General features: G+C 40.0%; 1 protein-coding gene across 15 annotated transcripts in view; it reads right to left on the bottom strand.

The window, feature by feature from the left end:
* CADPS (calcium dependent secretion activator) overlaps positions 1–12,462 on the bottom strand; it is a 464,832-nt gene that overhangs the window by 86,847 nt on the left and 365,523 nt on the right. For 8 of the 15 annotated variants that reach the window (XM_032411665.1, XM_032411674.1, XM_032411673.1 and 5 more), the window contains 3 exons: positions 8,397–8,417; positions 7,061–7,217; positions 6,126–6,267 (listed from right to left, as the gene is read on the bottom strand). In XM_032411665.1, coding sequence (XP_032267556.1) covers positions 6,126–6,267; positions 7,061–7,217; positions 8,397–8,417 — 320 coding nt within the window. The remainder of the gene's footprint in view (positions 1–6,125; positions 6,268–7,060; positions 7,218–8,396; positions 8,418–12,462) is intronic. The other 7 variants (XM_032411675.1, XM_032411679.1, XM_032411671.1 and 4 more) reach the window with 1 other exon arrangement.

Below are 12,462 nucleotides of genomic sequence, written 5' to 3' on the forward strand. Positions count from 1 at the left end.
CATACAGATGTATGCAAAAGCAACTTAATTTAAACATATTAGTGGATGGTGGGTACACAAATTAGAAATGAGCTTTGTTTTGCATATGCAAATTTGAAAAATACTTATATTAATCAGAACATACTGTATTTGTAAAATATGACATTTTGGCTGGACTACTGTGCTGGACTCATGTAGAAACATTTCCTTCATGTGACATACTATAATGCTCTATGTTTAAAAGACTAAAACATGCTTGATATTTCTGTTTAGCAAAATAATAGCGTGTACTACTAATGTTACTAATATTTTATTTGGATATTAATAACTTATATTAATAGTCAAAGAGGCAATTCCAAACATAATATACATGTGAAAAGGGAGAATTTTCTAGTAGCACACGGGTCAGATCAGGCTCCAGGAGCTGCTGATGGATATAACAAATTATTATTTTAGAGGGCCCTTCAGCAACTACCTAAAAACAAGTCCCCTCACATGCTTCTCTGTGAGAATCATAATGGGATATCTCTGGATAGTATAAAAAGTGTGAACTGCAATCCTAACGACTGATATATGTTAAAAAATAGACTCATTCTGGGGCACCTGCCTGGCTTAGTTGGAGGAGCGCATGACTCTTGATCTTGGGGTTGTGGGTTTGAGTCCCATGTTGGGGGTAGAGATTACTAAAGAATAAATAGACTTAAAAAAAATTAGGCTCATTCACTGTGGGGACTCTGCTAAGAAAGGATAGATAGCACCTATTCAGGTCAAATGCGTGTCCCTGGGGCACTGGATTAAAAAGTTCTCATCTGTTCTCTCTCTCTCACATGGATGAATGTCACAAATGTGCATGCCTCATTTCTATGGATGAAACGACTAGAGGTAGAGACATCCCTCACTTCTGGAATAAATTCTAATCAAGACTGTGTCTCCCTGCAGAGATGATATGGTCAGGTATTCTCTCAAAGACTTCTGGATGGGGACAGATTTGAGATTCAGAATGCCTCCCACTTTATGAGCCATTCGTTACATGAATGTACATAGTACATCTTGTCTTTTGTTGCTCCGTACCCTAAAGCCTTTCTCTGTGCTTATCCTTAGGTTAATCCTTAGCTTGGGGAGGTGGGCACTCTCTGATATCTTTCTATAGTTTAGAGTGGTGTTTCCCAATCTTTTATTCATTAGCACCTTCAGGCCCCCAACTGCCTTCCCCATGAGAATTTAATACCATCAATACACTGTAGATCTGTTTATGTACTCTAAGTAGACCTGTGCTTTATACATATACATGACAGGAGTAAAATTTTTTTTTTGCCCCTCTGCCCTGCCAAGAACCAATTTTTACCAGCCTGGGAGCTGTAAAGCCCCTGTTTGAAAAGTATGACCTAGAGAATAAAGTTCTAAACTTCATGGGCTTTTAGAACCTCCCAATCAACTTTCCAACCTATGGCTTACCTCCCTCCTCATTTGTGCTGGCCAAACTCAAACATTCACTGTTTCTATCACATACCCTGCTTTCTCCCACATTTCTACGTTTGCTCATGCTCTTCCCAAGCACCCTTCCCCTTTGGAAATCTTTCTCTCCAAGCTATTTCCTTCGTGACTCCTCAGTGGAGATTCATTCATTTCTACTCTATGATCTCATCATTCTTTGTTACATTATTTGTACAGTGGTAAATATTTAAAGTCATTTTTCTTGTGTGTATGTTGCTCAGACCCAGCCAGATTGAAATCCCTGACCAGGGGATTGTATCTTTTCCTTTTCCTCCTCCCCATAGTTTTCCTACTGTAGCCTTATAATTTTCAGGCTGTATGGTTCCTTAATAAATGTCAGTCAGTAAATATTTATTGAGCATCTTTTGTGTCCCAGGCCCTATTCCAGGTGCTAGGGAGGCAGTGGTGATCAAATGGCAGGGAGTGAATATGGAAAAATCACATTTTCTAGAATGCTAGTGTTGAAAAAGTCTTGGGTATTCAAAATCCTTGTTTTACAAAAGAGGGTACTGAGGCTTGGGAAAATCATCTGACTTGCCCAAGGTCACGCAGAAAGTTAATGTCAGAGTCAGAAGTGCAGACTCCTCCGAGTCCAGTACTTTTGTATTTCATACCAGGTCACCTACATGTTGCTAAGATGTCTTTGGTCTGACGGTTTATGATCATTAAGATATCAATATCCTGGAAAATCTGGAAAATGGAAGTTATTTTAAAAATACTTTTCATATGTATATCTCAGGCAGAGAGAGATAGAGTGCATTTTGAGAAATGAGAAACAGGTTTTTCAGTGTGCATATATCAAGAACAGTGTTTAGTGCAACCATTCAGAACCATCCTAACCTGAAATGGGCAACCATGAAGCACGGATTCTCTGTGCCTGGAGGTGTTTGAGTGGAGATTGAGAGAAGGTCAGTCAAGGAGAGGGTAGTGTGGAGTGGGTACTTGGTACTAGTCCTGGGAAGCTTTGGACTGCATGCTTTCTAAATTTGCTTCCACACTGAAGGCCAGAATGACTTGACTAACAAGGAGCCGACTCTAAAAATCTGGTAGAAATGTTGTCCAACTGCCAGTTAGGAACAAAAGCTTTTATTCAGGCTATGGGAGAGTTGTGAACAACCTGTCCAGCAATGGTCCTATGATGTGTCCTCATGGACACCCACGAGAGGGTTATGGGCTCTAGCTTGAGCCTGTTCTTGACAGGCTGACTATCTTCAGCTGTGGTTAGAAGCTGTGTGACGACATTTTTCACAAATACACTGAGATTCTAATTATGACTACATCTGGCTTAATGGAAACAGAGATGCAGCTGCCCTTTCTCTCCGTGCAGAGATGGGCAGCCACCTTTCTAGAGAAAAGCAGCAATAGGACTTGGCCATTTGACCCTTTCTCTCAGGTAGCTTCGGTTGTACCGAGCCCAAAGGACTGTATCTCTGTTTTATTTTATAGGTCCATATTTTGAAATAAGAAAATCTGAAGAATAGAGAATATTTTTTGATCTATTTTTAGCAAGCTCAATATATTAGTAGCATTTTCTTGCCAGAGTGCCATTTTTCTTTAATATTTTGAATGCTGGTTTTTCTTTTTTTTTTTTTTAAGATTTTATTTATTTGACAGAGAGAGAGAGAGCACAAGTAGGCAGAGAGGCAGGCAGAGGGAGAGGGAGAAGCAGGCTCCCCGCTGAGCAGGGAGCCCGATGCGGGGCTCGATCCCAGGACCCTGGGATCATGACCTGAGCCGAGGGCAGCCGCTTAACCGACTGAGCCACCCAGGCGCCCCTTGAATGCTAGTTTTTCTTGAAGTAAGCTTTACAATGCATTTCTCAGTCATTTTACCTATAATCAAATGCCTGTAGTCACAACTTTTGAAAAACGGAAGGATTCGAGTATAACAATTATTTGAGGGAGAGGTTATGTGTGCATGCGTGTGCATGCGTGTGTGTACGTACTGGGGGGACACAGGTAAGAGCAGAGAAGGTTGAGCGAACTAAATCATTTATCTAAGTCAGTTTCTTCTTTTTGAGTAAGCATAATAAAAAAAAAATTACAAAAAGGTCACCCTTGACTTGGAAAAATATCCAAAAAGGAACATGAATCTCTGCTTCTTCACTAGCAGTCAGATAAAAGCTTGTACTTTCTCTTCACCTGGTAGGAAGTATAGGGAGACTCATTCTTCTTAGCACATAAAAGCACGTGCCCAAGCTCTTTTTACCCTTCATTTTGTGCCGGCCATTCTGTTACTCTGTCATAGCATCCACATTCTGTTTACAAATCAGCTAATAAAATGTGTGTTGTTTCAAAGTATTGTAATTTAGTTTACGTTTTAGTTGGCACTTTCAAATACCCCTACGTACTCTAAAAGGCACGTACTATTTACCATTGAGTTGAACAAACCACAATCACAGTCACTAACCAATAGCACAGTTTGGGACAGCAAAAAGCTACTTGAGGAAAAAAACAAAAAAACAAAAAAACATCTGCATCAAACATTCCCAGGTTATTTTTCACAACTATTAATCCTTCCCTAATTTTCAGGTCTTTAAATTACTGGTCCAAGAGTTCAAATTTTATTTTTTAAGCATTAAAAAAAATCCCCAACAAAACCTTCCTTGACTAACACTTCCAATTGTGAAAATAATTTTGATTCTACCTTTATGTCTGATGGTGTCAAGAATATTTAATACTTCAAGAGGAATAGCAGTTACTTGCTTGAAGAATTTAACAGATTATAAAATGACATCGGTGACATTATCACAGAGCTTCATGACAATTCTCAGACACTGAGTAGGGACACTTTAAAAAATCAGTTTTACAGATGAGAAAACAGTTCATAGAGTTTTCAAGCCTTGCCTTCTGGCTGGTGAGTGGAGGGCAAGGCCCTAACTCTGGGGCCCTTTAAGAAATAGTGACAGGTACAAATCATTTCCTCCCATGTGGTCCGTAGTAGCAGCATCCACGTTTAAACCCAAGTAAGTAAAAGCAATTTCAAGACCATTACTGTCTTGAAAACGTGAACATTACTCATTTGAACCTTTTCCTTTTCTCAGATGTTCTCTACAGCACAACTGTCTTGAATATAATGAGCATTAAAAAAAATACAGTCGCTTGCTCATGCTTTGTCATTAAGGGACCCAGTTTAATTCTCATGAGTTAAAAGTCAGCAGGGCCATATTAAGAGATGGTATAAGCCCGAGAATAACAAGATAAAATTTAGATTTCTTGGTGCTTGCAAATGAAGAGCAACAGCCTATTAACCTGCTCTCAGTGGGGTAAGTCAAGAAACTCCTCTCGTGACTTAGACGTGGAAATGGGGGGGTGGGGTGACCGAGAAAGCTATTTTGCACAGATTTCTTTATCAGTTAGAGTCATGCAGTAAAATATTAGAGGAAGAATCTCAATCCAGAAAACTGCTTAGAGGTAAGGTACAGGTCAAGTCTTGTAAATTGAGGAAAAGAGTTTTGAATATTTGTTCTGGATGTCTCCAAGTGTGCTGTACATAGTTCCCATTTTGCGCTATACTGGTTGCTACTTCCCAAAGATGTAAAGGACTAGAAAGAACAAAATGCTTTTCTTACATAAAAGGAAAGAAAGAGTCTAACAGGGTAAAGCTAATACCGGGCTTTATTGGAGCTTTTCAAACCATACCAGAAAATTCTCTCTACCTAGGAGCCTACTATGTCTCTAGAAAGGGGAGCCTGAGACTGACCCTCTGGCAGCCCTGAGTCACAGCCCTCCCCCTTGCTGGGAAACGGAGGTGGCACTGAATCTGCCAGACATTTTCAAATAAGATCTAAGATTTGTTAAGCAATTGTGGAAATTGCCAAATTCACACCCTACGGGATTTCCTATCATTGGTCCTACAGGATAGATATTCCCCTGGGGAAAAAAAAAAAGTAGCTAAATACATTTAGGAAGCTCCAGGTAAAGCAGAGTTAAATAAGGGTCTGTATGACTATGTTCTCCGGGTTTTCCAATATGCTGTTGTGCTTTGTGGTTCTCCAGGAGATAAGTGTGTGGGGTGGATGAGTGGGGTATCTAGAGTTTTCTAAACATATCTGGCCATGGAGTTCTTTTCTTGAGGTGTGTCTCAAAGGCCTAGACCAGGAAATGGCAAACTATAGCCCATAGGACAGCCTCCTGTTTTTGAAGATAAAGTTTTATGGGAACACAGCCACATTTGTTCATTTGCTTTTTGTCTCTTTTTGGTTTTTCGCTACAACGGTAGAGCTGAGAAGTTGTGACAGAGATTGTGTAGCTGAAAAGGCTAAATATTCACTATCTGGCCTTTTAGAGAAAAAGTTTGCAGACCCCTTGCCTAGACCCCTATGGAACACACTGTGGGAAACATTAATTCCTAAGGATATCACCACTGGAGTAAGATACACAGTACAAACATCACAGCCAAGTTTATATCCCTTATTTCTTATTTATCTTGTTCAATAAAACAAAGATTTCATTTCATAAAACATTTCTTAACCTCCTCCCACCTCCTCTGCTTTGGACAAGGGCAGTATGAGCATCACAGTTGGAAACATGTACAGTGTTTCCTCTCTGTCCATGCTAACAATAAAAACTATGACACCATTAATCCATTTCTGTATGACTCTCCAGCCATTTGCACCCAAACTCCGATGGTATCAAAAAAGGTTTCCTTACTTGACTGGTTCCCATGACTCCCGCTCAAAGCCCCTGTGAATGGATTGTGCAATTGAGGACTCCATCAAATCCACATATCTAACCACAAGTGGGGCAAACAGGTCTTGCAGGTGTTTGTGAAATTTTCCATTGCACAAATTATCTAGAACAGATAAGCAAAAGCTTGGTAAGAACCTACAGTTGCTTTATCAGCATACAATGTACATACAGAAAGGATTATCTTCTATATTAAATATACTGCTTCTAGGGGATGCAAGAAAAAGGGGGGGTATAAAAGCACATGAACAGCACCGAAGCTCATGATTAGATCTGTATGGAAGGAAAATGGAATTCAAAAATATTTTACCCATTTGTTTCATTCTTCTAAAAAGGAAAAACAATCATGCTCCTTTAAAAAACAGTAAAAACAATAACCGACAACTGTTTTTTAGGTTTTCTCCTTGTGCCGGCTCCCCTTCCTCCCATGACATTAGCAGAAAGAAAGAACATTCTGTACCCCTCCCTTCCTTCATCACTCTTCTTGGAAGGAAGGTCTATTTTATGCCTATGTATTGCTGTAAGATACTGAAACGCTTGGGGTGTTATTTAGCTAGAAATTGTTTTTCATCTAGAAAACATCTTTCAATAAAAATTTCAAAATATGAAGAGGTTAAGTTAATTAGCTTGTTCAAAAGCAAATAAAACACATAGGCATGAATATCGCTTATCATACTGCTCTTGGGCTCTTTTGCCTAGTTAAGAGAGGGCTTCGGTGCAACAGGACATTTGTTGAAAGAAAGAGAAGGGCCATCAGCTGTACGTTTGGTTTTTTTAAAGCAATAAGAAAACTCTGAAGAGGTTTCACTAGACTGTAGTCTGACTGGGCCAAAGACATTTTAGTGATCTGTTTATCTGCACACTACTTAGGAAAGTCAACCAGTAAAGATAGTACATACAGTCGGTACGGAGAAAATCATTCAGCAGTTGAAACAGTGGAAAACTGTCCCACGTGTCTGGGGGCTGAACCTCTAATGCTGCATCCATGTCCACTGCAAAAAGTGACAGGAACGTCTCGGCATGCTCCACCATCAAGTCTGACCACCACGCGAAGGCCTTTGAAATTTGGCAGAAAAACAACAGACAAAGAGGCGATGAGCTTCTCTCTCCGACCTAAGATGTGAAGTCAAGCCCTCACTGGTCAAGATTAACTGTGCATCAGCAGGGTTTGGTAATTTTATTGTAAAAAGAACAGCATTTTTGATACAATGGGGCCTCTCAGCGTCCCAAGGCCATGCCTTTTCATCATTCCAGGCCTGCCTCAGAAAGTCTTTATTCTGACCTGCTGGTCGAGGATGCAGCTGTAGAAAGGACAGACGTGGAACTTCTGTTCAATTTACAATAACCCAGTAGGTTTGGAGTCATGCTCTTTGTCATTATTGTTGGCTAGCTCTTGCTCTAAGGTATTCGAATTTGGGAGTTTCTTCACTGTGTTTATGGGTTTTCTGCTGGTCTAACTTGAAAATTTGCAGTTAGGGTTCACTTATATCTACATATCTGGGCTTCATTGTCTATCGTCTCATACAAGCTCAGCAACTCATATTTCTCTATGCATTGGTCATGTTACTCCTATTTCATACCAGGTCACCAAACGTTTGAGTCAAAATCTCTTTAAGCGGGGAGCCTCTGGTTTTGCATCCTGTCTGTAGGAAAGATCAGGTGTAAGCTAGGAAACACTCAGTAAGATTAGGACTTACTTTTCTGGGGGTTGGACACATATGTACATTGAAAACCAAAAAATATCAGTGAAGTAACTCATTTTCATGCACGTGGGTCCTTGGAAATCATTGTGCAGGGTCTCAGGGGCAACATTCACATCGGACTGGGCCAGATGTGAATGCCATTCAAAGGCATGCATGCATGGTGACTAATCATTTCTGGCAGGGAGCATGCAGAATGAGTGACAGTGTCAACAGGCCCCCCCTTTTTTTACTGATTTTAAAGAGAGCAGAGAAACAAAAACAAAGTGCCAGCCCCTTCTTGTCCCCCACCTCCCCACCCAATGCCGTAAAGTATTTACATTGGAAACACTTTCCGGAGCATTCACCAAAAAAAAGATGGGAAGGCATTTGGAAACATGAAAGATGATTATGGAAATAAATCCATAAATGAAAGAGTTTGTTCAATGGCCAAGCTCTTGTGTGATTTATTAGTTATTTGGGGATATTCTAACAGCCACTAGGAGGCAGAATAGGGGTCCACCTCTCTTCTTTCATGAGATTTCATTTTACTTACTTCTCCTTTATCAACATGTGGCTGGTGTGCAAATTAAATGGAAAAAATCAAGTCATGGACCATTCTGCAAGGTCAGCTTGGCTGGAAATAGACACCTGCTGTTTCCATTTTAATTTACAGTAAAACCTCACTGATTCAGAGAATGAGAGAAGAGAAATGCTCATCTGTCAGCAAAAAAGCTAACTTATGGGGTTTTCTAAAAAGAGGTATCATTTTACTGCTTTCAAATGCAGTCTATAATTGGGCACCAAAGTAAAAGGCATTTGCTGGTTACCATATCGATGTATCATAAATGTAGAAATTTAAAAAAAAAACTTCTAATAATTGTAGACAAATTGACCTATAAAGTGAAGTCAAAGAGACAGAAATTTTAACTTCAGAGGTCCTGATATGAAATTTATGAGAGAGCCTTTAGAATTTCCAGAGAGAGTTGAGATCACGTCAAACATTCTACTTAAGAAAAATTATAAGAGCTGCATCTGCAGTTGAATTGTCACAACCATTTGTGTCTGAATCGATGAGGTTTTATTGTAGTTTTACTAATTCGGCGTGAGAGCCCTGGGGCTTGGGGCTAGCTCCCCTGACTACCTGGCTAAATCCAGCAGAGGAAGAAATCCTCCACTCCACTCCCAGAGCTCTTCCAGCCACCTGTCTTTTAGGCAGAGACTTTCTAAATATTGGAACTTGCTGGAGTCCCACTCCCACCCCCAACCCTATATGGGGGGATGACTCTCATCAATCCTGATGCAGGATATTTGCAAAATCCACAAAGGCACACCAAATGTTGGCTGGTACTCATTCTTTAGTTATTTGATTAATTTTACATCTTCAGGGTGAGTCCAAGTAAACAGTTACTAGGGAGACTGAGTTGCCTTCCCAGACACGATTTTGCTCTAGGATGACAGGAAAAAAGCAAAAACAAAACACAGAACAAAAAACCAATCCTAAATGCCTGAAATTAAAAATGTCTTAGCCCAACCTCATACCTGGTTCTTACCACGTTTATTTAAAAGTTGCAAACCAGAGGCCCTAAGAAGCACCCACTTCTACTATCTATCGAGAACTTAGTCCTTCACTGGAATTTAAAAAAATTGAACAATTATCTGTAGTTGTTGCATTAATCACCATGTAGATAGACAGCCCTACAAAGAACAATGACTACTCGGATGTGAATTATCACTTTTGAAGTCTGGCAGAGAAACTTAGGATTCTAGAATGAAGATAATTTAAATATAGTAGTTGTAGGAGAAATGAAGACCAAATCTATTTCTGTACACCCAAGGTCATTCCTCCAGAACTTCATCATCAAACCTGACTCTCTGAGAAGGAGAAAAAGATTCTGGCAATGGTAAAACAAACAAACAAACGAAAACACCAAAAAGCCATTATCATAATTTCAATCAAATGAACAGAATCTATGTGACTGGGTTGGGGCAAGGCAAGCTTTAAAATTAAAACAAAACAAAACAAACAAAACATCCAGACCCAACAACTATATTTATTTTATGCTTGCTCATACAGGTGAATGCTATTTTTGTACATGAGTTAACTCAAAGTTTGTGGGCATCTAAAGTCTTTGGAAATCTTTTCCGAAGACAATAGGGAGATGTACTTTGGCTTCTAAACACTTACCTGGTGTGTTTCATTATTTAAAGGCAAAGATGTATGCTTTAGGAATACAGTCCACCACACTGAACACATTGTATATTTTGTACACAAACTACATGTATATATGTACCCCTCTGTATACCACAATACATATATACATATACATACGTATACATAGAGAGAGAGATTGGGAAGGTGGAGCAATGATACATGAAGGCATAATTTGTGTGTGTGCGCGTGCATGTGTGAATAACTTCTTCGGCTCTGAGAGCAGAATTAAGCTGAAATTAAGAGGTAAATAAGAGAACTGCTACTGTATCATGCCTGGGTGTATGTGTGATGCATTTCTAGCTGATGAGCATGTTTTCTCTTGGGGCATTTAATTACTTTGTATTGGAATTAAACATGGTTCTAAGGATTATTGTTTTCTTGGTGGGGGAGGCAAGTCTACTTGTCAATTTCATTTGTGTGGTGCCACCGAACAGCATGGATCTATAGCCAAGATCCATGCTTAGGATTGAGTGATTTTCTAGAGTTCATTGAGCACTCAGAATATACAGTTGAGTACTGGTCAGTGGAAAAAAATCTTCATAATTCATTCTCTGGGCAGCAAAACCTCATCTTAATTGTACCAGGGCAAATTCCACTTCTTTAACCATAGCCCAGGGGCTTTTCTCGACCCAGGTATCCCCTGAAATCAGATGGGCAGCTTTTAAAAATTACTGATAGTCGGTCCCTCCCCATGAGATTCTGATTAATTGAGCAGGGGTGAGACCGTGGCATCAGCCATTTTTAAGAGCTTTCCAGGTGAGTGCAAGCTGTAAGTGAATGCTAAGAACAAAGGGTGCTAACTTTCTGGACCACTCCGCCTTGCAATGAGCCTACTCTTCTCTCAACATATTCTGTCTGTACCACTCAGTTGGTACTTTCCACATAGGTTTTGTCCTTTTCATGATCACATATTCATATATTTTGCTTCTTTAGCAATTTGTCCCTAATAATATAACAGCCAAGCTTTGTTGAGAACTTACTATATGCCAGGCATAACACCAGATGCTTTGCTTAATGTCGCCTTCCATCCCAACAACGACCATCTGAGGTAGATTCTATTGTTACCTCCCATTTACAGGACTAGACAGGTTAAGTAACCAGGTTGAGATCACAGAGCAATGAGGAGGTAAAGCTGGGATTAAAACTCAAGCTTCTCTGGCACAGAACCCAAGCTATTGGCCAATCTGCACTGTACCGTTTGAAGGCTAAGACTACCGTATGTCTCCTTGTCCTTCCAAAAAGCACTGAGGTAGTAGCCTCAGTGCTCAGCAGATAGGTAGCTTTTGATTGCTGATTGAAATTTTTGTGATTGGATGAAATTATTAGTTCAGGAAATAATCTTGTACATTTACCTAAAACCAAACCGAGTCTCCACATTCCAAAGTATGCTGAAGTTTTTAGTTGTAACTCCCCAAGTTAACAAATGCAAATGGAATTGAATTTATTTCTACTCTATGTATTTACCCTGAATGGCTTTTGACTGTGTAAGATTAAAATATTTTTATGATGATGGTTATTAGGGCAGTTTAGGATGATGATTAGCACTTACTGAAAGAAGTGCTTTTTGGAAAAGAAAAAAAAATATCGGGGTGCCTGGATGGCTCAGTCGTTAAGCGTCTGCCTTCAGCTCAGGTCATGATTCCAGGGTCCTGGGATCGAGCCCCGCATTGGGCTCCCTGCTCAGTGGGAATCCTGCTTCCCCCTCTTCCTCTCCCCCTGCTTGTGTTCCCTCTCTCGCTGTGTCTCTCTCTGTCAAATAAATAAATAAAAATCTTAAAAAAAAAAAAAAAAGAGTCTTCTTTGGAATATCAACTTCCCTTTGGTACCTCTTTGGAGGTATGGAAAATATCCATCCTTCCTTAGCTTGTAGCAGCCTCAGAGAATAATGTGATTACAAATCAAGCATGTCTGTCATTTTTCTTCTTTTACTTAAAAGCACAGCAACACAGCTGTGACTGAGGAAAACGATCTTCTTTGTATCCATGTCTTCAGAAATGTGTAGATTTGGTTCGACATCGTGGGAAAAGCCTCAACGTCCTGATCAGGGTAGGGCCTCTGGAGATGATCTGGTGGGCACCCAGAAAGAACATACTTACCGTCACTTAAGCCTGAAGGGCCCCCAATCTGAAAAGGATGTCCTAGAGGATGGAATCGAAAAAAATTCTAGCCCAACTTAATTTTATATGTCTGGAGGCATGTCCTAGGGTTTCCATGTTTGGAGGGTGTTGATTTGGCCCCTCTTCTCATTCCTGGCCGTGTACTGCTGGGTGCTTTAGAGATAGTCACACTCACCTCAAGGGGTCTTCACCCCATTCTTAAGAGGATTTTCGGGGAAATCATGATTCTTTGGCACTCTCTCTATATATAAATACTGTATATATGGTTCACATACAGACAGTCGTAGAGG

The sequence above is a fragment of the Phoca vitulina genome, unplaced genomic scaffold (assembly GCF_004348235.1).
Source record: "Phoca vitulina isolate PV1807 unplaced genomic scaffold, GSC_HSeal_1.0 scaffold13, whole genome shotgun sequence".
Taxonomy (NCBI): domain Eukaryota; kingdom Metazoa; phylum Chordata; class Mammalia; order Carnivora; family Phocidae; genus Phoca; species Phoca vitulina.